The sequence below is a fragment of the Sturnira hondurensis genome, unplaced genomic scaffold (assembly GCF_014824575.4).
Source record: "Sturnira hondurensis isolate 20B ecotype Veracruz unplaced genomic scaffold, ASM1482457v3 Scaffold0000880, whole genome shotgun sequence".
Taxonomy (NCBI): Eukaryota; Metazoa; Chordata; class Mammalia; order Chiroptera; family Phyllostomidae; genus Sturnira; species Sturnira hondurensis.
This window is the reverse complement of record NW_028073511.1, coordinates 11,800,059-11,825,779: the sequence shown is the minus strand read 5'-3', so window position 1 is coordinate 11,825,779 and position 25,721 is coordinate 11,800,059. Positions and strand designations below refer to the sequence as shown.

The 25,721-nt window shown below is 38.7% G+C and overlaps 1 protein-coding gene across 4 annotated transcripts in view; it reads left to right on the top strand.

Annotated features, from left to right (window-relative positions):
* Positions 1 to 25,721, top strand: part of PKHD1 (PKHD1 ciliary IPT domain containing fibrocystin/polyductin) — a 457,981-nt gene that overhangs the window by 187,305 nt on the left and 244,955 nt on the right. For all 4 annotated transcript variants that reach the window (XM_037054718.1, XM_037054725.1, XM_037054714.1 and 1 more), the window contains 5 exons: positions 4,387 to 4,499; positions 5,936 to 6,041; positions 12,045 to 12,179; positions 18,655 to 18,790; positions 21,119 to 21,365. In XM_037054718.1, coding sequence (XP_036910613.1) covers positions 4,387 to 4,499; positions 5,936 to 6,041; positions 12,045 to 12,179; positions 18,655 to 18,790; positions 21,119 to 21,365 — 737 coding nt within the window. The remainder of the gene's footprint in view (positions 1 to 4,386; positions 4,500 to 5,935; positions 6,042 to 12,044; positions 12,180 to 18,654; positions 18,791 to 21,118; positions 21,366 to 25,721) is intronic.

Sequence of the window (25,721 nt, the reverse complement as noted above, 5' to 3'; positions counted from 1 at the left end):
TTTTAATTTTTTGAGGTATCTCCATACTGCTTTCCACAGAGGCTGCACCAGTCTGCATTCCCACTAGCAGTGTAAAAAGGTTCCCTTTTCTCCATATCCTCGCCAGCACTTAATATCTGTTGATTTATTGATGATGGCCATTCTGACAGGTGTGAGATAGTATTTCACTGTGGTTTTAATTTGCATTTCTCTGATGATCAGTGATGTTAAGCATCTTTTCATATGTCTTTTGGCCATGTGTATGTTCTCTTTGGAGAAGTACCTGTTCAGGTCCTTTGCTCATCTTTTAATTATCTTTTTTGGCATTGACTTTTGTAAGCATTTTATAAATTTTTGTATATTAACTCCTTATCAGATGCACTGATGAATGTGTCTGCCCTTCTGTACACTATCATCAAGTGGGATTTATTTCAGGAATGCAATGTTGGTACAACATTCACAAATCAATAAATGTAATTTACCACATAGATAAAATGAGGGATAAAAAGCACATGATCATATCAATAGATGCAGAAAAAACATTTCATGAAATCCAGCACCCATTTATGATCAAAACTTTCAGCAAAATGGGAATAGAGGGAATATACCTAAACATAATAAAGATCACATATGACAAACTCACTGCCAGCATCATACTCGATGGGCAAAAACTGCAAGCATCCCTCTTAAGATCGGAAAAGAGACAGGGATGTGCACTCTCACATCTCTTATTCAACATAGTACTGGAAGTCCTAGCCATAGCAATCAGACAAGAAGAAGAAGAAGAAAGAGGCATTCAAATTGGAAAGGAAGAAGTAAAACTGTCTTTATTTGCAGATGACATAATACTGTACATAGAGAAACCCAAAAATTCCACCAAAAAACTACTAGATCTGTTAAAGGAATTCAGCAAAGTAGCAGGATACAAATATAATATTCAGAAGTCAGTTGCAATGCTATACACCAATAACGAACTAAGAGAAAAGGAAATTAAGAAAATAATCCCATTCACAATTGCTACAAAAATAATAAAATACCTAGGAATAAACCTTGCCAAGGATGTAAATGGCCTATACTAAGATAATTATAAGACACTAAAGAAAAAAATTGAAGAAGATACAAAGAAGTGAAAGCACATACCATGTACATGGATAGTAGTAATTGACATCATTAAAATGTCCATACTATCCAAAGCAATGTATAGATTCAATGCAATTCCTATCAAGATTCCAATGATATATTTTACAGAACAGAACAAATATTTCAAAACTTTATGTGGAACCAGAAAAGGCCCCACATAAAAACAGAGATCCTGAGAAAGACGAACAAAGTTGGAGGAATCACTCTGCCTAATATCAGCCTATACGGTAAGGCCACAGTAATCAAAACAGATTGGGACTGGCATAAAAAGAGGCACATAGATAAATGGGACAGAATAAAGAGCCCAGAAATAAACTCACACCTTTATAGTCAATTAATATTTGACAGAGGAAGCAAGCACATACAATGAGCTAAAGATAGTTTATTCAATAAATGGTGTTGGGAAAACTGGACAGATATGTGCAGAAAAATGAAACTAGACCACCTTCTTATTCCACACACAGAATAAATTGAAAACGGATCAAAGACTTAAATGTTAGACCCGAAATCATAAAAATCCTGGAAGAAAACATAAGCAGTATAACCTAAAACATAGCTTATGGCAATATCTTATCAGGTGTATCTCCTCAGGCGAGGGAAACAAAATAAAAAATGAACAAATGGGACTACATCAAACTAAAAAGTTTTGCACATTAAAGGAAAACATCAACAAAATAAAAAAAAAACACATTACACTTTGATTTGCAATAGTGGCTTCCATTTATAGTAGGTTCCCAAATCAGCTTATGGCCAAAGGGCTAGGAAATGAATTCTTCCCAGTGCTTCTCTCCTCTTTGATCATCTCCCAGGACTATTCATGACTAGACAGTAGAATGTTAGTATCTCAGTTACCTGCAGAGAAATAGTTCTCAAGAGGGTCAAAAGATCACCTGCGGTAGCTCTCCTGTGGATCTCTGGAGTACAGAATTATGTCCCTTATCCCTTCACTGTCCCAACACACTAACTCTGACTATCTGTGGTAGGCCTGGAAATCTGTATTTTATACACCTGTGTTAGGCTTTCCAAACAAAATGCACCATGCTTGGCTAAATTTAAATATCAGCTATACAATTAATCATGTTTAATATAAGTATATTCCAAATATTATATGTGATATTTGATACATATACTAAAACATTAGGATTTTCAATTTTTTAATTTTTACTTTTATTTTTAAATTGTGAGTTAAATTTGACTGGGCTCCTGTGATTTTTTTGCTAAATCTGGCAACCCTGCCCTGAGTGCACGTTGAACTTGAAGAAACAGTCCTAGAAGATGCTCACAGCATAGTTCTACTATGCCCTGTATAGAGCGCTAAAGTATTGTGTTTTAGAAAAGTACTTACTGCCTTTTGGGGTTGTTCAGTGTTAAATTCTCCCTGCTTCCCATTCTCTTTTCTGTGCCCTCCTGCCAATGTTCAGGGTTGGCTGTCCCAGTCCCATAGTGCATACTCGGGGAAGACTGAGTTTCCCCCAGAGAAAACACTCTGATGTTCCTTTTCTTATACTGGCCAGGCCATGGAAAACCCCCAGGTGATCAGGCATGAACCATGCAGAAACAACTGGGGGTCCCTTTGTCCCTATAGCACAAGGCTTAGGCCTGAGGTAGGCTAAATGGCCTACTCCTTAACTTTTATTCTCTAGATAGACATAGGTATCAAGGCCTCAGACAGCCTCTGAGGCTGTAAGACAGATGCAAATAAATAGTAGTCCAGCAGCTCGATCTATTGGCCTTTCATTAGTCCCACCAAAAAATGCAGAGCTGACCAAGTGACGCTCAGTAAATGAGTGGATCAAAAACTATGGTACATTTATACAATGGAATACTACACAGCAAGAAAGAAAGAAGGAACTCCTACCCTTCACAACAGCATGGATGGATCTGGAGAGCATTACACTAAGTGAAATAAGCCAGGCAATGGAAGAAAAATATCATGTGATCTTACCTATAAGTGAAACTTAATCAACAAAAGAAGCAAGCAAAATATAACCAGAGACATAGAAATAAAGAACAAACTAACAGTAACCAGAGGGGACGGGAGAAAGGGTAAAAGGAAAAAGGGGAAGTGTCATCCAGGAACATGTATAGAGGACACATGGACAAAGCCAAAGAGGGGTAGGATTGAGGGTGGGAAATGGGGGTGGGTGTGGGATGGGGGAAAGTAGTGGGGGTAAAGTGGAGATGTGGAGACAAGTGTACTTAACAATAAAAAAATAAAAACAAAACAAAACACAGAGCAGCAAAAGTGTTATTTACTTTATTGCCTGGTGTTAAGAGGTTGCAAATTCAAGTGCCTGCAGGGACTAAGGCCAGTATCCTAAATAGATGAAGCAGGAGGGATGGGGACAATGGCAAAATTACGCATAATCTGAGAAGGCAGGATCTTTTTAGCTTCAGCAGATCCATGGCCATCTCGTAGGTCTCTGGGCTCCGTATTTCTAAAAAAAATGGAAAGTCCGAATTTTTATATCAACTCTGTTGATTTTTAAATGATGCAAACAAAATTAATCATCTTGTAAACAGTGGGTAGGCCAAGCAAAATATCTCTGTGCTCAATATTAGACTCTTTTGACAGTTTTTAACACTGTCTTAAATTATATTTCATAGTGATGAATATATTGCAGGTATTTTATTGAATTTATAAAGAATATCTCATTGTGTTTACTTTGATCAGAATTAAAGCCCAAAACTCATATGGCCTAATGCAGAATTTAGGTTTATATGAAGATATAAAAGATATTATTTAGACAGTAAGTCCTATAAAGAAATATTAAGGTGATTTCAATGACCTAATCAGAACAAAAACACATATTTGAACTCAGCCACTGTCTCTCAGTAACCACTGGCTTTCAGCCCATAGCCAAATCACTGATTTGTACGAAGGATCAGAGAGAACACTTTGTGCAGACTGGGCTTTAAGGTATGCCTTTGCCACTGTGTGTGCTTGCACATACTAAAGAGCTTGGATTTGATGATGCAAATATACTTTTCATCATGGACTTTTACAAGGACACTTTCATCTGAGAGGCTGGCTATTGAGGCGGGTCAATTATAGTGTATTTGAGCTCCTTGGAGAAGAGGAATCAGAGCATCTTTGATTCCTGGGGCAGAGTAGGGGATGGGTGGGTAAAAGAGTAAATGAGTCCATAAAGTGTCAATACACCTTGACAGGAAGTGAATGAAAAAGCAGGATGAGCACTTATATACGAGTCTTTCTTTTCAGTAACCTTATTGTATCTATTATTTAATTTCCCTTAATTTCTCTAGGGAAACAGGGTGTATGCTGCTGGTTTTGGCTACTTTTTTCATCTTGTGACCAACCAAACTTCACCAGCTCTACTTTTCTCCTTCACTGGGAATATTGCATATTCTTGTACAAGGTAACTTTAGGAAATTAATGTACATTTTGGGTATAAGGCTTATGGTTTAACATTTTTTTAACTGTGCAACACACAGAGAGGATATAATCTGACACCTTGTGAGATTTGATGATGCATCTGTGTCACCGTTTTGGATCATAAAAATTTGGTGGTGAAGGGAAAGGCAGAGGGAAGTCACATAAGAGGGCAGCAAGACAAAATGTACTTTTTGTGGCCAGAGGAGAATTTAATAGAGAGAGTGATTAAACTTCAAGAGCTCCAAAGCAACTAGAAATGCAGAGTCCCTGGGCGGCTCAAGAACCTGAGCTCAGGACCAGAGTGGAGATATGAGCCTTGGAGAAGAGGCTCTTCCCTCATTGCTGGCACACTGTGAGGTGAGAAGGGACTGTTCAAACTCTTTGTTATGTAGAGGTTGGTGTCATCTGCTAAGAGACTCATGGAGAACAAAGATGGAGTAGGGAATTGGAGAAGCACAAGGGAAAATACAAACTTCAGTTGGTCAGGCCCTGATTCAAATCCTGACTTTACTCCTACTGAATTGCTATGTATGTATGCATGCATGTATGTATGTATGTATGTATTTATTTTAGAGTCAGATCCCTTATTTGTAAAATAGGAACATATATACATTGAAAGTTGAAGGTGAAAATTAGAGCTTATGTAATGCACCTAAGAGAATACCTGGAATACAGTAGGAACTCAATAATTGATAGCTATAATTAATTATGATATGATAGTATAGGAATACTGCAATAATGAAGAGTGCTAAGGATTAAGAATAATGGCCCTGGCTGGTGTAGCTCAGTGGATTGAGCGCGGGCCTACGAACCAGAGGATCGCGGTTCGATTCCCAGTCAGGGCACATGCCTGGGTTGCAGGCCGGTTCCCTGCAAGCCAACTCCCAGCAGGGGACGCACAAAAGGCAACCATACATTGATGTTTCTCTCCCTCTCTCCTTCCCCTCTAAAGATAAATAAATAAAATCTTAAAAAAAAAAAGAATAATGGATATGCCATCTTGAAGTGTCAGCTGAAGCTAGAATTAGTACATGTGTCATGAAGTTGGAGAGATTATAGAGGTTAGCATCCACTTTCCTAGCAAGGGGGCGAATCTGGAAGGGAACCGATACAGTGGTAGGGGTCATATTCTGAAGGGCTAAGGGCAGGTGTCTGGACTCTGAGGAAGGGGGTGAACCTAGAAAAGGGCCGATAGAATAGAATGGGATCACGGCAGTCTGCATCTTGTTGATATCCGGGAGCAGTTCACAGAGGGTACCAGAGAAGACAGGTTGGGGATGGGCAGTGACAGAGACCAGGGCCACAGGTCTCATCTTCATTCTCCCTCACTCATTACTTTTACTTTAATATTTTCATTAGAGAGAAGTGGGATATTTGAAACAGAAATGGACTGAATCCACTCTTTGTTTCATTTTCTAGGTATGGACTCTTTGTATACCCTACGTTTCAGCCACCTTGGGACAATGACATTGGCCCCACCCTGTTCCAAAACTTCACGGTTTGGGGAGGTGCAGGTGGTGCACAGGTAAGTTTCTTCAGTTGTTTCTTTATTGAAACAGTTGCTTTCTCTTGCGGGTATATTATACATTGCTATTTAAAGGGAGATGATTCACTGCTGAGAGGAATGTTGTGTATCTTTGTAGTTTTGAGGAGCCAACAGCACCACAGGTGTGTGTGGAATAGTTGTTGAATGAACAAATCCCTAGTTAGCAAGCCAGGGTTAGCTCACTTCCTTTATGGTGACTTTTAAGCAGCTCTGATAAGAGAACTACAGAATTATAGAGATTTACAACCACGAGGGATCATAGAGATCATCCATTCTTCCCATACCATGCCTATTTAGAGATTTAAAAAAAAATAAAGGCCAGAAAGCAAAGGAATTTGCTAAAGGTCACTTACTTAGTGGCACAACCAGATGCAGACTCCAAATGTTGTGCATTTGAAACCCTAATATCTTGACTAATACATGCTTCAATCATAAGAAAAAGTGCTATTCATCACTGGAACTCAAAAATTCCAGCTCCAGGTGCCATTCTTACCTTTACCAATGAACTAAATTGTCTTATTTTGTTGGAAAGGGAGAAAAGTTCACGTTCAATCATTTACTTTTCATTATCACAGTAATTTCTTACAGGGAAGCTTTTCATGTCCACTGTTAACAGCAACATATAAAAATTACCCAGGGTCGCTAGTTGGTGCTACAGAGAAAATAACATACGCTTTGTTTCTGCCACTTAGAAATCTAGAGTCTAAGATACATACATAAATGAAAAATATGTTTACAGGGCATTCAGGAAACAGAATAAAAACATAAGAATAAGTCATAATAAGAAAACTGGACATTTATTTTATGTATCAAAGAAGAGGAAGGTGATTATAGATGAGAAAAGCCCCCAAACATATAATTAGGATAGCTAAGTGGAGGATTGCCAATTATAGTTATTATTTTGTTCTCATTTCATTTTACAATATGCTTTGTTTCCCATGAGCACTATAAATATAGGGGTGAGACTCTAGTGGAAACATTTGTTGAGTGCCCCTCTATGCAGAGAAGAAATCATGCCTTGCAGAGGCTTAAACTCTGTATTGATAATCTTGTTCTACAGGAAATAACCTAGTAAAACAAAAATATTAAAAGATGGTAATTAAAGTCAGTTTTCTTAAGTTCTCCAACCAGAAGTGCTAAATTCATGAAAACAAATCCTTAAAGATTAAGCTTTTGTGCACTCAAAAGTCCAAATAATGAGAATGCTTTTAGAACTTCACTTTTATGAGAAAAGTAAAGGAGAGCCATTAACATAATGGCAGGGAATTTGAACAGTACCTTCTCCCGGAACAACCTGAAGAAAAAGAATAAAGTAAGATGATTTACACTTCCTTATTTCAAAATGTACTACAAGGCAATAATAATCAAGATAGTGTGGTATGGGAACACAGACAGAAATATTGGCCAATGGAATAGAATAGAATCCAGAAATAAGCCCATACATCTGTGGTCAACTGATTTTTGACAAGGACACCAAGGACATTCAATGGGGGGAAATAATGGTGATGCTGGAATAACTAGAGAGCCACATGTAAGGAAATGAAATTGGATCCTTGCCTCATACAATTAAAAAAATTAACTCAAAATGCTTCAAAACCTAAACATTAGAAGAAAAATTATAAAATTCTTAAAAGAAAATAAAGGGGTAATTCTTCACAATCTTGGATTAAGTAAAGGATCCTTGGATACAACACCAAAAGAACAAGCACCAAAAGAAAAATAGTTAAGTTTAACTTTTTCAAAATTAAGAATTTTAATGTTTCAAAGGATTTTATCAAGAAGTGAAAGCCTACAGAATAGGAGAAAATATCTGCAAATCATATATGAAAGGGCTTATATATAGGATACAAGTATATAGAGAACTCTTAAAACTAAGAAATAGAAAGATAAATGACCCAATTAAAAATGAGTGAAAGTTCTGCATAGACACTACTCCGCAGATTCACAAATCACCAATAAGCACATGAAAATATGTTCGACGTGATTAGTTATTAGAGAGGCAAACCCAAACCATGGTGACATGTGACTACTTCATAGCCCCTATTGCTAGAATCAAAATGATAATAAGTATTGGCGAAGATGTAGAGAAATTGCAACCTTCATACACTGCTCATAGGAATTTAAAAGGGTGTAGATATTTCAGAAAAACAGTCTGGTAGTTCCTCAAATAATTAAACATCAAGATACCATGTGGTATATGTTTTTCTGTCTCCTAAAAAAATAAAAACATATATACTCACAGAAATGTATACATAAATGTTGATAGCAACATTATTCGTAACAGCCAAAAGGTGGAAACAACCCAGATACCCACCAGTGTTCAAATGGATAAATATAGTGTGGTGTCTCAAGACAGTGGAATATTATTCAGCCATAAAATGAATGAAGTGTATGCTGCAACATGGATGAACCTTAAAAGCATTATGCAAGTAAAAGAAGATGGTTCCCAAAACCACATCCGATATGACTCTGGTCATATGAAAGACCAGAGTAGGAAAGTTCATAGAGACAGAGAGGAGGTTACTGGTTGCTTAGGGCTAAAGGGTAGAGTGTTTCTTCTTGAGGTGAAAATGCTCTAAAACTGACTGGTGATGGTTGCACATATCTGTGAATATACTAAATCCTTTCCATTGTAAACTTTAAATACATAAGTGAATTGTATGTTATATATATCTTAATAAATCTGTTTAAAAAAAACCAAATAACCTCTTCTGTATATAGCCATGTAAGCTTTCAAGTGTTCCATATTCCTACCTGTGTGACCTTAGGCAAGTCCCGTTTCTTTCTGTCTCACTCATAAGATAGAAATAGTAATAGTACTTAAAAGATGAGTTTGCTTGGGGAATTAAATAAGTGCCTGCATGTAAAATGCCTAGAAGCGCGCCTGAACCTCCGTGGGTGTATAATAACAGCTGTTGCTATCAGTGTTGGTAGCACACAGGATTTGGTGGTGACAGCGAGGCTGATAACATGTCTCTGGAAATTGTAACATTGAGGAGGGCCTTCTGTGTTGCAAAAAGAACATTGTGTTTAAATCCCATAAACTTTTATTATTAAATAGATCTGACTGTATTCTTGTCATTAGACATACCTGTAATACATATAGATATTTAGGAGGCCAATACCTTATTCATTAGGTCACTAGGGCTTCTTAAATAGATATTTAAACAGATTATTCTAGCAGGTAAAAATTCTATTGTGAGTAAATATAAATTTATATCTATTTGATATTGATAGCTAATATTTTTGTATATTTGTCATCCAATCATCTTAACCTTTGGGGAGCATCATCATTACCCTCCTTTTGTAGAGAAGGGAACTCTGGGTTAGGAGTACAATGCTTGCTCATGTCACACAGCTCAGGAAATATTGGATTCCAGCTCAGGCCATCTGACCCTTCTGCACACATGCTAATAAAAGTTGAGGAGAACGCCCTATCCTCACCAGGTCTCATAAATGCAGTGATTTTCTGTAGAAGGGAGGAGAGACATAAGAACACATTATGAAAGCTGTATGTATGCCACAAATATGGGCTTTTTGCTGCTGTGTGTTGGTTTCCTTTAGAAATTAGGCCCTGGCTGGTGTAGTGCAGTGGATTGAGTGCGGGCCTGCGAAGCAGAGTATTGAGGTTCAATTCCCAGTCAGGGCACATGCCTGGGTTGCAGGCCAGTTCCCAGCAGGGGATTCACAAGAGGCAACCATACATTGTATTTCTCTCCTCTCCTTCCCTTCCTCTCTAAAGATAAATAAAATATTGAAAAAAAAATCAGATGTTAGCTGTTTGAATATGAGTATATTTGCCAGAATTTGAGATGCCTATAATTGGGTAACAGTTTTTGTCAAGATCATACCTATTTGTTTAAATAAGCTTTTGTGTCTTCAGAAGTGTATCATTTTATAAAAGCTATTGGTGCATACAAAGTGGGAAATACAAGCTATTTGAGTCTTGAAAATTCAGGCACAATGACTGACTGACTAGTAGAAGCATGATACCATGGTAAATCAAGGCTGCCTTGGCTTTAATTAATAGGAAACTTTCACCTTATGATATGAAGGGAACCATGACCCTATTTAATGAATAAGGAATGACTGCGTTAGATTAATTACTAGTCCTGATTTCCACCCTGTCTTTAAAGATGTTTGAACTGAGGCCAAAGAAGAAGTTAGAAGTCTTTTAGGAGTTCATATGGTTAGTTAATATCAGTGCTAGTGTTACCGAACAGAGGTCCAGGGGTGGGGGGGTGCAATATTTGGCCCAACCAGGGATGCCAAAAACTGTTACAGAAAACAGGGGCTCCTCCCAAGGATGGTATCCTAATACCTACTGGGTTCATCTGTCTGCTGCCAAAGGAAAGACATCTCTCAATGCCAGAGATTTGTGAAAAGGGAAGGAAAGGTTTATTCAAAGCTATACAGAATTAAAGCAGTGACCCAATGTCCCCATAAAAATATCAAAGTCCTTTAGGGTAACCACAGACACCCACAGCGCTTCCTTCACCCCCTGCCCTAATTCGAAGTACTATATCTCAGGAGGAGAAGCACAAGTCCGTGTTTCTAGGTCACTGGCACCGTCAGCTGTGTCGCTGTCCAGGCAGGGTCTCCAGTTAATCCAAAGTCATGTGGCACCTTCTCATGGCTTACTGGCAAACAATTCTTTCACTCTTCTTCCAGGCAAAGTCTCTCCTGCTTCCCAGGCCACGCAGCCAAAGAGGGGGCCTCTTCTATCAAAGCTGCAGGGGTCTGCACTCTGCCAAAAGCCTGTGGCTTTCTTCTTCACCTGGCTGCAGGGGTCTCCATTCTGGCAAAGCCGCATGTCTCTCTTCTTCACTTGGGCAAGAAGGGGTCTGCACTCCACCAAAACTGCTTGGCTCTCCCCACAATGGCTGCTGCATCTGCGTTTAAATCCTTCCACCAGTCCCCCTTTGCAACCCCATTTCCGACTCCTCCTACAATCAGTTACACCTGCCAGGCTTCCCATATCCTCCCAGCTTTACTGGGCTGCCATAGTGAGTCTGGGCAGGTATGGCCCCCATGGTGTGGAGCCAATCAACTCCAAGCTCTCAAGCAGGTGCTGTAACTCAGGGGACCAGCCCCCAGTTACATCCTGGGTAGAAGTCACTCTCTTCTCCCTGGCTCAAAGCATGGCCACAGATATTTAACATATCTATGAAACCAGTCAAAGGTTATAGATATGTTAAATGACCATTCCAGAGGTTAGCTGCAAAACTGTCCCTTTGCAAAACAGCTCTCAATGGCCCTCTCCATTTGTCCCTTCCCCCAACTGACACCTGTGGCGGGGAAGGGGGCGGGGAGTAAAAGGTGAGCACATCTTAATATTTCCTGGAAACCTTGAGTTCTGGACCCCATTCCAAATCTGTTTTGGGGGGGGGGGGCTCCCTCCTGGCTGTGCCCTGTTACACTAGGTGAAAATAAAAGAATGTGTCTCCCCAATTAATGGAATTCTTTCAATTCTATTAAGCTAATTTTGTTAATACTTGTTCTCTGTTTGGGGCTGCTAACACAAACTGTTACAAATATCTGTTCACATAATGTATTTTTACTCTTTAGTCATGCTCAATTACTTATTTCACATTTGCAATTTTCTGACAATATTAGTTACTATATACAACACTAAGGAAAGTGTTAAATCCTGGAGTTCTTGAGTGCCATGGTTTTCCTCCATTGATGCCGTGTGATTTGTAAGCAGCAAACTTACTTTAGATATGTGAAAACTTCACATTGACGTTTTTAATGTATCAGTTATTATGAGGAGAAATGAAAAGTACAGAGGAGATGTTACCAAAGGGGACTAGGTAGTACTGACCTTATGGCAACGTTGGGATGTCTGCCCAGATATTGATATGGTCCAGCATGCTCGTTTATGCCTAGTCAATAATTAAAGAAGTTACAGGAAGTCTGCAAGAAAAGCCAAGCCTCAGACCTTTGCCATAACATATGCTGTGGTTTTTTTTCTTTTTATAGATTTTTGGAAGTAGCAATCTTCACCTGAAAAACTTCCAAGTTTATTCATGTAGAGATTTTGGGATTGACATCTTGGAAAGTGATGCAAATACTTCAGTTACTGACAGCTTACTACTTGGTCATTTTGCCCACAAGGTAGGTAAATACCTTAGTGTGGTTGTTTTAGGCGGTCCATTAAAATAAAATGATATATGATGGGCTCCCTTGTGATTCAGTTTATGTAATTTTAATAGCATGCTTCAGTGAATCTTGTGTTTAACCGGTAAAAGTTTAAGGGGCTTTTTATTTGTAAAGGTGGTGATATTGAAAACAAAATTTAAATATATCCGAAGATTCAATGTTGCAAGTCAAGATAAATTCTAAAAACATGAGTAGCTTGCAGAATTCTTACTTGGTTGCAATTTAGCATTATTATCCACACCAGTTCAATAATGTACCTAATAAATTTAGGTTAGTTTACTCTAACCTCACAATAATTATAGAATAGTGTGATTTCATATAGCCTCTTTGCATTGTTGTTTGCCGAGTTGCTACATCAACATTTTATTTATAGGGCTCTTATTTATATTTATTTATTTATTTGTATTTTTAGGGTGTCCCCCCTGAAAAAAATAAGTAATGCACATTTATATCATTTGCTAAGGTGCACTATAATTTCTTATGTGATTCCCCAATACATCCTTAAGAGTGGTGTTAAAAAACAAAATTCAACCAAATAAATTAGAAAATCTAATTGGCCTTGTGAAGAGATTCATGAACTAGAAAGCATCCCATCTGAAGCTCCAAAGGATTGTACAAAACAGAAGGTTTTCATAGGCAAAGGGTGTGACAGGGGAGTTCTTAGCGAAAGAAAAGAAAGGATTATTTTTAGGCTGGGTCATCTTTGTGGTGGGAGGAGGGATGGATCAGGGAAGGGCGGGGGTTTTATCATGCAGATTTTATTCTACTAGCTTTGGTCTAGTAGGATAAAATTTTGGCAATTTCACATTGATTGGTTTAACATTCCCCATCTGGGAGAGGCTGAAACTGCGGTTAGGTTAGTTACTAAGTTTTGGTTTGGCGTCTTGGCTAAGCAACAGTGACTCCATTTTTGGCCTGTTGTCTCTTTTTTTAACTGTGGGTTTCTGTGTGATCAACATACGACTATACATGACTTCTCTGCCACTGCAAGGTCAGGTTACCAGAATGTAGATGAGGCAGGGGGCCTCCCAAAAGAGAAGGACATTTCTCCCCCAGGGAGGCCCCTGGTTGCCATTGGTGTCAGTAGGCTTCGGACCTATAATGGGTCCTTTCAGTTCTTGTCTTTGGAAGGGGAACATACCTATTAGTAACACATTATCACAATAATCAGAGATGGTTCTCAGAACCAAGGAAAGAACATTCTCTGTAGTTTGTTCCTGAATGCTTTGGCCAGTTCATATTTAAATGATAATTATTGATTTTTGTACTTCCCTTGAAGTTATTTTATAGATTTAGATATACATATTAAGATAAAAAAATCCTTTGGTTACTAAGCTACATTTTTCTACATTTATTTCCCAAACTTACTTAAATCTGTTTTGAACCATCCTTTTCAGGCAGGAAATACCTCCCAGTTTTTCCTTTTCTTTGAAAGAATTACCACCTCAAGAAATGAGTCTTCTTTTTAGGCTGCACTGTTCTCCAGAAGAGGGTGGGACCCAAATTTAGATTCCATGATGCTATAGATCAAATGCCCTTAAATTTCTCCAAAATAAGCTTAGAGGAGATGCTAAGAACAAAATGTCCATCAAGCTGAGTAACTGTCTTGGTAAATTAAGGTCACAACATCTTAAATGATGCTCAATAGACATCATAATTAATGGAAGAGTGGCATAAATTGAGATAGAAATTTTGACCAAAGGGTAGTTATCATGAGATAAATAATAATCATACCCCTGGGATGTGATTCACCGGGAATGCAGTGCCACTGAGCGCCTCTTAGTCTCTTAACAAGTAAGTGCAGGACACAAGTCCCTGGAGGCAGAATGTCCGACAGCATGTTCCAGGGGAGATCTAGATCCTGAGGAGAAGGGGGGAGAAGATACAGAAAACAGCATAGACAGTAGGTAGAAAATAGATAGGGGGGAGGGCAAGAATAGTAGGAATATTCAAGAAATATTGAATCTAAAGAACTTGAGACACGTGGTCATAAACTAAAGGGGGGGAATGGTTGGGGGGGCTGTGCAGGGTGGAGGGAAATGAAGGGGGGAATAGAACAACTGTAATGGTATAATGGATAAAATATATTTTAAAACAAAGATCCTGATTAGGCACCCAAATAATAAAAACCATGCCATCCTAGAGTTAAATATTAGCTAAGAGTTAATTTAGGTATAGTTAGAACTCCGAATTTACAGGTGAAGAAATGCAGGCTTTAGGAAGTCAAATCCATGCCTAGTAGTGGGGAGGTGGGACCACCTGGATAAATACTGCTGGTCAAATACCCTTTTAGTTACATAGAAAATAGCTTTAGCAGTAAGTATTTATGAGTTCCTACTTCATTATTTCCTGAACTATTTTCCATGGAAGGCTAGCCTCAAGTGAGGGTCCAGGAAAAGGAAAATTCCTAGGTTAATTACCTATAGGACATGCTATTTATCACATCTCTCATCCCCTCAAATTCACGTCACATATGAACACATTAAAGGTTCTGCAGAGTCCTAAGGTTAGAAACAAACAAGAAAAATGTCTCTGAATCTTTATTTGACATAGTATTCTTTAGATTTCTTTGGGAACCTTTCTATTGTCCTAAGAAACTGTGCCAGGCCCTGGCCAGGTTGCTCAGTGGGTTGGGGTGTCATCACTTACGCCAAAAAGGCTGTGAATTCGATTCCTAGTCAGGACACATACCTAGGCCGCAGGTTCGAGCCTGGGTCGGGGCACCTGTGGAAGGCAACCAATCGATATTTTTCTCTCATGTCAGGGTCTCTCTCTATCTCCCCCTTCTTCTCTCTTTAAAATCAGTGAATGTATCCTCAGGTGAAGATATAAAAAATAAAAACAGAAAAGAATCTTGTGTCAGCTGTTGAAAAAAAAAGATACCTGACCTCTGTGGTTGTGGAGCTGATTTTAGCCTCTGTATCGTCCGTGCCTGTCATACCTTTAGGAATTAAAATTTTCCGAGAATTTTGCCTATCCTTCTTAGACCTGCCACCCACGTGTAATTGGTGGCACACAATTATCGGTTAGTCACATCCTAAAACAAACACTAGTTTCTGGAAGACCTTGTTGTTATTGGAAAGGATTTTTCCCCTGTAACTAAGCATATTTGTGTAAATGTTGGCATTCTCACACCCAAACAGTACCTTTCTATAGAGATGGGTAGAATAATTCCCAGTGAGGACAGCTTTGATATACCAGACAAAGAGATGCACTCTCCCATCGTTCATCTAACTAGTACCCCTTCACACACTCAGCAAAGGTCCTGCTTTGGATATAAATTATGCTCACCTTACTTTTAGAAGTATCTGGGGGGATGCTTGCCTTTCTGTTGTTATTCTAATTAATTTGAGCAGATGATACTACTTTTAAAAATATCATATTGAGACAGATACTGATGGGGTTAGTTTATTTTTTCTACTATTTCTCTACGAGTTCCTTTCCATTTTCACTGGTGGATTTGTCTTCCTCAATTTAGGCCTTTCATTTTTGTGTGTCTCTATATTCTGTTGTAGGGCTCCTTCTTTTCTCAATATACTTGCTCTCCCTGGGAGAAATCTCATTTTCTCTAGTGGTTTCAATTACCATCCACATGCTGATGTCTCTCGTACATTTGCATTTATTTCTACCACCTCATTTTGTGCCTTCAGTTTGCAATTAGTTTTCTTTGTTTCTTTTTTTCCTCCTTTCCAGACTTCATTTGTCTTGCACTGAGTAGTATATTTACTCATTTTAAAGTTATTTATTCTGTGTGATTATTTTTATTATTGGATTTGAATGTAACAATCCTGCTTGTCTTACAGTCTAAATCACATCAGCAGCGTTGAACTTTACCTGAGTGACGCGGGAGACCTTCACCCTTCTTCTTCACCTTCCCCACTTGTATATCACTTTTCTCTAGTATTTACTCCACTTCCTCGAATAAATATTTTATGGAAATAGAATATTTATGGAGAAAAGTGCAAAATCACGAGCAAAGATCTGGATGGATTTTTAGAAAGCACAGCCCGCGTGCAGAGTACCCAGTCAAGAAATAAAGCGTTACTGTGTCCTCCAAAGCCCCTGGCCCCTGCTCTCTTTTAAATCGACCCCCAGACCCCAGCCAGAAGGGAAACATTATTTAGACTTCTATAGACATAGATTGATTTCAAATCTGTTTTTGAACTTCATATAAATGAAATTTGAGAACATGTAAGTCTTTTGTGCCTCAGTCCTTTGGCCAAACATTATGCTTATGAAAGTCACTCATGTTTTTTAAAATTTTACAATAATTTATTTGTTCAATTGTGTAGCATTCTACTTTATGACTATACTACATTTTTTAAAAAAAAAGCTATGTGGCTACTGATAGATGTTTGATTATTTGCAATTTTGGGTTATTATAAATGATAATGTTATGAATGTTCTGTATTTCTCTCTATTTGCATGCACTCCTGCTGAATATATGCAAAGTTGTAAAATTGCCGGGTCAAAGGCTATCCCTTCAGCTTTAGTGGCTGGTGCCAAACAATAGTCCCAAGGGTTTCTATGCGCACAAGCATGTGCGTGAAGAGTTTCACAGCACATGTTTTGGTATTTCTCTTGCCCAGTGTCCTGGAGATATCTTTCATGTCTCTCCATTATTGCGACTCTTTCTCCTGACTCCCACATCTTCCTTCATTCTGATTTAATTCCTTATTTATTAGAGTGTAGCCTACAGGAACTTTCTTAACAAAGTGGGAGGTCTGTGGAATGTAAAGGTTTTGAGCTACAGAGGGAGACCCCCCTTATTAGTAGGTTGTTGGTTATAGAGCACCAGGTTCACTTCACGTTGCCTTGACGCTCCATCGTCTTCTGGCTTCTAGTCTTGAGGATACATAGTTTCAAGATCCTCTATTTTTAGGTCTTTTCCATGTAACCTTTTAGTTTCCTGTTTTGGAAGATTTTAGGATGATGTCCTTGTCTCTGGTGTTTGCAGCATCTGTATGATGTTATCTCGTGTACCTTTTTCTTCTAACCTCTGGCTAGTCGCTGCTGAGATCTTTCAGTTTCATTTCTTTGAGAAGTCTATAATTTTCTCTTTATTATCCTTTTTTTTGAAACTGTATTATTTGGATAATGGACCTTCTAAATTGTTTTTCTAATCTTAATTTCCCTTCTGATTTCCCAACTGTATTCTTATTCTATTTACTAGGATATTTTGTCAATTTTTTTCTGCTGAATTTGTTATTACTGCTCTTTCATTCTTTGTTCTCTTTTCCTTTCTGAAAAATGTCCCCCTTTTTAGGCTTTTTTTCCCTGTTTTATGGATATACACTTATTTCTCTGGGGTCACTAATGACAATGGTTAAGTTTTCTTCTGATTCCTATACTGGCTTTGTCTCCACTGGGTTCCTTCTGTTTGTTTCTCTTTTTCCTTCTTCCTGTTGGAGGTCCCTGAACATTTCTGGTGATCCTCATATATACAATTATGTTTAACAGCGGGGCCGTGAAGCACTAACAAGCTGATTAAATGGAGTTCGTTAGAGAGATTTTGTGGTAAATCCTGGAAGCAATTTAATTTTTAAAATATTTTTCATTTTTATTTTTATGGTAACATAGAGTAAAACTGACTTTTTAATGTACAGTATCTGATTTTTAACATATGTATGGATGTGAGTAGCCACCAGCACCATAATCAAGATACAGAAACAGTTGCCTCAACCCCCTGATACTCCCCGAGCTCCATCTTTGTAGCCACACCCTCTTCTCTGGGATCACTCACCTATTCTCATTGTGTCTGGGATCACTCACCTATTCTCATTGTGTCTTCTTCAACAGCCATTTATATGGAATCAGACAGTGTGTAACCTTTTTGATGCTGGCACTTTTCACTTCCAAATGCCTTAGGGATCTATCTAACATACTGCAAGAAACAATCTGTTATTCCTACGGTTGTTGGATAATATTCTGCTATAAGGATGTACTGCAGTTTGTTTATCCTCTCATTTGTGAAGGACATCTGAGTGGTTTCCAGATTTGGTGATTAGAAATGAAACTGTTAGAGCCATTTGTGTAAGGCTTTTGTATATATATACATTTTCATTTTTCTAGGGTAAACACCTAGGAGTTAAATTCCTAGGTCATACGATGAGGGTATGTTTAACTTTATAAGAAACTGCCAAATTATCTTCCATGGTGGCTGTGCCATTTGCATTATCACTAGCAGTGCACAGGAGTTTCAGTTGTTCCTTACCCACATCAGCACTGGGTGTCCTCACTAATTTTTTTGTCATTCTAATATATGTGTAGTATGTCTTTTGTCATATGTGTGTGATTTGTAAATATTTCTCCCGGTCTATAGCTTGCCTTTTTATTATCTCGATTGTTTTTATTTATGCATTATAAACTGTAGTTCATGTGGCAAGTTCTCCTATTTTTCTTACCTTGTTTCTCCCTTTTTAAATTTCAGGGAAGCCTGTGTATGTCAGCTGGGATCAAAACTCCCAAAAGGTGGGAACTTACAGTATCCAACACAACTTTTGCTAACTTTGATCTCCCCGACTGCGTGTCCATCAGAACCTGCTCGGGCTGCTCGCGAGGGCAGGGTAAGCTGGTTGAATAGATAAGCCAGACAATGAGTAAAGCCAACACTCAAGTAACCATGACAAATAGTGGCAAGGCCTTTGTGATTTATTATTTCTTTACGTTATGAAATTGCATCAGCAGAAACTGCTGCTCAAATTGCCTAAAAGAAATCCTCGAGAAAGCCAGGTGTTGTCCACGTGGCTCCTGCCGTTCCCCACCCTTTTTCTGTGGTGGCGACTATCACGCTGCCATTGTGATGCCGCGTCTCTAACCGGACACTGAGCTTCACGAAGGCAGGCAGCCTGTCTCTTTGGCTCGCAGTTTTATCAGTAGCACCGAGTAGCCTGGTGTTTAATAGGTTCATTGATTAAATTAATGAATGAAATTGAATGGATGGACGTATGAGTATAAACTCTCACACATGCAGCCTTCACCGAAAGAGCCAGAATTTAGTACTTAATGTTTTCAACAGCCCAAGGTTTGTTATTTGCGCAAAGAGAACCATAAAAATTTTTGTTCACTTGTTAACCGCGTCTCAGAGGTGGTGAGAGATACCTTGGAAGACTCATGGGCTAAGGTGAAAAGAAGTAGAGAGCAATCTAGTTGATTTGATAGTTGTAAACAGCCAAACCAAGTAATTCCAGTAAATATGCTCTTGTGGTTTGAATCACCAATTTAGATAATTGTTTGTTTTTTTAATTAAATGAATAATCAGCAAGCCTCTACTTTCTTTTTTCCTGTATAGGCAGAGCCAAAAACTGTTTTTATTTGGGTGGCATCTGAGTTCAAAATTGTAGAAACAATAGTAGGAATAAAAAGAACTTATGACATTTATTTCAAAGTACGCCTGTTGGGTTCTTTCATATCTTCGCTGTTTTGTATCATCCACAAGGCACTGGATAAAAGCGCTCTACTCCTTATTAGCTCTAATTTCTTCTCACTGGATAATCTTGGCTAAGTCATATTGTTTATTTGTTTTAAAACTGTCTATTCCAGGATCTGTTTAAGTAGCTGGGATGTACAAAGATGAAAAACACATAGTTCTTATCTTTCAGAAGCTCTTGATGTAGGTACAGAAGTAGGTGTTTAGTCCCGTCACTGTACTAGAGTGTGATGAGTACAATCCTAGAAAACTGAACAAGGTCAGTGAAAGGAGCAAGGGGGGGAAGGTCAGGAGAGATTTTGCAGAGGTGAATTCTAAGCAGGGTTTTGAAAGGTGAGTGCAAATTTGCAAGGGAGAACGTGCATCGAAGAGCCTCTAAGTATTAGGAACAGCCTATTAAAAAATTAAAATGCCAATAGTACTGAATTCAGAGTTTCAGGTAGGTGTGGTATTAGATGGACTGCGGAAGTTGCAGGAGAATAATCATGGAAATCTCGAATGCATGCCTTAATTCACTGCATGGACTCCACTGTGTGCAGAATGAACACATAAGGACTTCCATTTATTTGTATCTTATTCTCTTTTATTTTCCTTTGTATGTGTGTTATAATGTACATGATACAGAAGCATAGTAGCATATGTACTGAGAGATGAGTGAGTACTCAATTCAAACATTTTAATGGCAGGGATGTGTGACTTAGAAAACGACCACCATAATTTCTTCCTGGGCAAGTGGACTAGCAGCATTGCAACAAATCACGTAGAGGGGATGTGAGGAACAGACTACTAAGAAGTACAGCCCTAGTGCTAATACTTAAAAAGTGTGATGCCATTACTACTGATATTTGTTCACGTGATTAAATGTTGCCTTCGAGGGTGAATCTTTTGAGTATAGACCTCATAAGAGGTGGGGTTAGACTCACCACAGAACTGGAACAGACAGATTGAGACAGATTGAAAGACTAAATGAAGACACCGTTAGTATTTAGTAATTAGTTAGTTAGTGTTCTGTGTCTCTATTTCCCACTGGAACAGTTTCTCCTCCTTGGCACTGTTAGTATTTTGGGCTGGATAGATTTTTATTGTGGGGACCGTCATGTGTGTTGAGGATGTTTATCAGCATCCCTACGTCTACCCACCAGGTGTCAATAGCACTGCCACCCACCCAGCTGTGACAGGCCCCAGTGGATCCGCACAGGGCCAAGTGAGCCCTGGCTGAGAACTGCTGTCCTAGAACACAGACTGCACGGAGGCAGCGTCAGCACTGCCCTTGCTGCCCACTGTGTCTCCAGGACGTACCACAGAGCCTGGCAGACAGGAAGCCCTCATTTTTCCTTGAATAAATGAATTGTGAAATTGTGTAAATATGCTATTTAAAATACTGAAAACATCCCAGTGAATTCAGTTGCTGTTTGCTATACTAGTCTTTTGTGCCATGTATAACACTCTGTCTTCTATTTTATAGGTGGGTTTACTGTGAAGACCAAGCAGTTGAAGTTTACAAACTCCCCAAACTTAGTAGCATTTCCATTTGCTCATGCAGCGATTCTGGAAGACTTGGATGGGTCTCTGTCTGGGAAAAACGGAAGTCACATTCTGGCTTCTATGGAAACCCTCCCAGCCTCTTGTTTGGGCCATGCCGGATTCAGTCAGATTGTCCCTGGCAGTGTCTGTGGGGAAGATGTTCTCTTTCATCGTATGTCTATAGAACTGTAAGTTGAATTTACTTTACTTTTCAGTTTGCTAATGGGCATGCATATATCATGCAGGGTGTGGAGGTTGATACACTTGACCTTAGCCAAAAGGCTGAGAAGTGATGTTGAAATTTATAAAAGGGGGATTGTTTTCTAGATTCTATTTAAAGTATTTAGTTCTATACGAGTGATGTGGGAATAATTTTCACAGCTGTCAAATCATAAGTTTATGGTAGTTTTAGGCTGATTCAAATGGCAGCTAACTTTCCATATCACTGGACCAGAACTCATAGTCCATGACCTCTTATTGACATTTTGAGCTAATAGCTTCCTCTTGAAAAGACTTGCAACCAACAGAGAACTTGAAATGTATTTAAATTAAAAGTATTATTAAAAATTCCAATAATGTCCATTTTTATTTATATTCATTTACTCTCCCCCAGCTCTTTTTAAAGTGTTTAATCTGCTCCAGGGAAACAATTGATGATGCCTTTCTGTTACTTGCAGAGTTGTTTCACGCCAGTTCATTTTCCTTGCTAATTTCATGAACTGTTGGATTTGTACCATACATTTCCTATTAATATTGGAGCAAGGACTCCTTGGTTATGCTAGTCAAGCTACCATTAAGTTAGCAGCTGACCTGTTTTTAATGCATAATAGTATTGCTTCTGCCTTCTCTAATTTCCAGGTAATGACTGCTGAGTGTCTAGGGTTCTCTCTTCTACCTATTTCAAATGCACTGCATAGCCTTGGCCACAGTTCTTTCCTTCCTTTGTTTTAAGTGTCTTAACTGCATGAATACTAAGTGAAGTGATTCAGCTACAGCCCATTGGCATCTCTTTTAAACCAGGAAACTTGAGAAAGTGAGAGGTCAGGATTGCGCTCACTAAGTCTGCCTTTTGAATGCATATGGACCAGTATCTTGAAATCTGGTTTTCAGAACTTTAGTAATATGCGGCTAGCATCAGATAGTCTGGAAATGTTTTTCACTTTTGCCATCCAGACTGTTTATTATTCTCTCTAATGTTAACGGGCCCAATCCTAGTGAGTCAAACAGCAATGTGGAGGGATATATTTTCATTGTTCATCATTTTGATTGTGCAGAGCGTGATTTTTTTTAAAAAACCCTCACAGATGCATCTTGATTTTTTATTATTACTTTAGTGATTTTTTAAATAAAGGTGTTTTTAATGAGAGTTTTCAGATTTATAAAAGTTAGTGGTTTATGTTTTCCATGCTTTTTTGAAAATAATGGATATTAAAATAGGTTTGTGTGGTTAAAAAGAACACTCTGTGCTTGCATTGTATTTATTTTTCTGTGTTCTTCACACTCCTTTTTTATGCCTTAGTTTATGGTCTATTGGGAGACTGTCTCTTGGAGGGGCGCTTAGCAGTGGTGTTAGAAAGCTCTGCAGAAACAATCTGGTTTGAGCATCTGTTCCTGGAGAGCTTTAGGACACGGTACTTGGATGCTTACCTCAGCAGCAGGTCATGACCCCAGCCCTTAGGGATTGATACCTGGTCAAAAAGATAATAATCCTGCAATAATATTGTAAGTAGATTCAAAAGGCTTCTAGTAGGGTGAAACCTTGTCTTGGTTTGTCTGGAGTTTTCCTGGCTTTTAAAAGAGAAAGATCTCATGTTCTAGAAACCCCTTCAGTCTTGAGAAAACCAGAATGGTTGGTCATTCCACTCTCTAGGCTTCTATTTAAAATTTTCTTTGGTTGACCCGCAGGTCTATGGACAAATGCCCAACTATCCCAAATTAGCTGCAGGGAAGTCTCTGAGTGCTCCCAGTTACTAGTCTCCTGACCTTAGAGTCCTCTCCTCTAGGATAAGATGATTGGATTAGGTGGTCTCTAAGGGTTTGCTGGTTAAAGTGCACCAGTATCACCTGGGCGTTCCTTAGAAAGGAGGAATTGAAGACTCCATCCCAGATGTCCTGAATTAGAACCCCATGTGATTTATATTTGAGTTTGAGAAGCATTGCTCTGAGGTCCTTCTAAGTTTAAGTTTCTATGATTCTATCCCTAGCAATTTGTGCTCAGTGACTTGATCTTTGTCCCAGAGCATTATAACCTCATTAGGAACATGTCAGAGCTAATGAGCAATTTNCTCTAAGGGTTTGCTGGTTAAAGTGCACCAGTATCACCTGGGCGTTCATTAGAAAGGAGGAATCGAAGACTCCATCCCAGATGTCCTGAATCAGAACCCCATGTGATTTATATTTGAGTTTGAGAAGCATTGCTCTGAGGTCCTTCTAAGTTTAAGTTTCTATGATTCTATCCCTAGCAATTTGTGCTCAGTGACTTGATCTTTGTCCCAGAGCATTATAACCTCATTAGGAACATGTCAGAGCTAATGAGCAATTTGAATTCTGCATAGATACAAACTTTGCTGCATTTCAGGGAGAAAGGATTAATTCATTGTGCTATTTTCCCTGGAGCAAGCACCCTAAGAGTTGATTTACAAAGCTCTCACAGTCATGATCTTTTGGGGTTGCATGTTGATGGAGATCTGATATGGCACAAGCACCCTGCTTTCTTTGCTTTGGGTTCTTATCCCCCCTCCCTCAGCAAGAGGTCCCAAAAGGCTGAGCATGTGGCCTTGCCCAGCTGCATAAACAGGCACCACATTCCCCTCTTGCTAACAACCAAGTAGATGGAGTGGAATTTTTTTCCTTGAAAGGCCCTCTTTATGGTCCAGTTTCACTCTAACTTCTTTTTTTTTGACATTGGCAACCTTTTGTTCTGTCCCTCACTACCTTATTTAAGTCTGATGGGTCCCCACATTTGTGGCACTTCCTGTTCTATAGCTTCTTCTGACTGCCCCAGCAGTTGGGTTGACAGAGGCATGTAAACATTTGAAGTCAGTCATAATATCATATGTAGGGGAAGAAAAAATTTCTCATCTCTACAAGGCAGAGTCTCATTTTGTGTCTGTTAAAATGACAACATGCTTGTTCTTCATGAGAGCTGCTTATATTGTTCCCTCTCTCACTCACCAGTTCTAAAAAAGGGCTTTCTATAGGATCCACAAGTGTTCTGGATAGTGGACTTTTCCCAGCTGCTCTTTCTACCAATCTCATCTATCAAGCCCATCCTTCCCGACAAGACAGGGTTGGCGTTGGCCCTACCAATGTAAGGCTGGACCTTGTTTCAGAAAAACATGTCAGTGATTTGTTCTCTCTTGAGGTCTCATAATGACGACATACCTAACATAGTGCTTGGATTTATCCATCCCCAAAGTTAGATAAATGTTTTCTTTTGTATAGAGATAATTACATGGAACAAGCATAACATTCCCAATAAATTTTTGTGTGCTCCTAGATCTCCTCTCCTTGTCCCTTAAGTTGCTAGTGTTTCTTAGGGTTCTGTGAGGAGCTTCCTTTCTCTCAAGTCTTACTCTTTCTGGATGATGTGGGTTATTTCATCACTTTGGTTCACATTCACTGATGCTTCCAGACTTTCTTCCTTTATCTACACAGCTCTACTGAGCTCCAGACCCATTTATCCAACTGCCTTCAGGATCTTCACTGCCCAATATTGTAGCCACTATCCCCATATAGCTACTGAGCACTTGAAGTATGGTTCACCCAAAATTGAGATGTAGTGTAAATGGTAAGTTATGCACCATATTTCTAAGACTTGCTATGAAAAAAAGAATGTAAAGTATCTTAATAATTTGTTTATATTATATTTAAATGCTAATATTTTGGATACATTGGGTTAAATATATTATTATAGCTAATTTTGCCATTTCTTTTTACTTTTTAATATAGCTACCATAAAACTTAAGGTTATGGGTTACATCATGGTTATGTCCTTGTCTTACATTAGTGGCTTGAATTATATTTCTACTGAGGAGCAATTCTTTCAGTACTTTCAGAGTACTGAAAAAGAGTGTATAGTAGACATCTAACACCTAACTTGCCAAAACTTTTTCTACAGACCTGTTCCCTGCTGGGGGTTCCAGGAAATGCCTCAATGGTTTAGACCAGAAATATGGAGTTGACTCAATTTCTTATTTCATACATCCATCACCTATCAAGTCCCACCCATTTTACATCTTCCAAAAATTCACCTTGAGTCTTTCCACTTCTCTCCTTTCCAACTTCCCCGTCTATTCCAGGCTACCATCTTTCTCACTTGCCTAATCACAACAGCCTCTTAGCTTGCCACCTTGCTGTGCTCACATCCTTGAACTTATAACTGAAAATCTGGTCTTGCTATTCATTCATTCCCTTGCTTAAAAGTTTTTAAGATTTTCCAGCGCCTCTGGAAAAAATCTCATATTCCTAATACCTCATGGGCCCTTTATGACCTGTTCCCTATTTATAATTCTAGCATCATCTCTCAACACTTTGCCCTACTT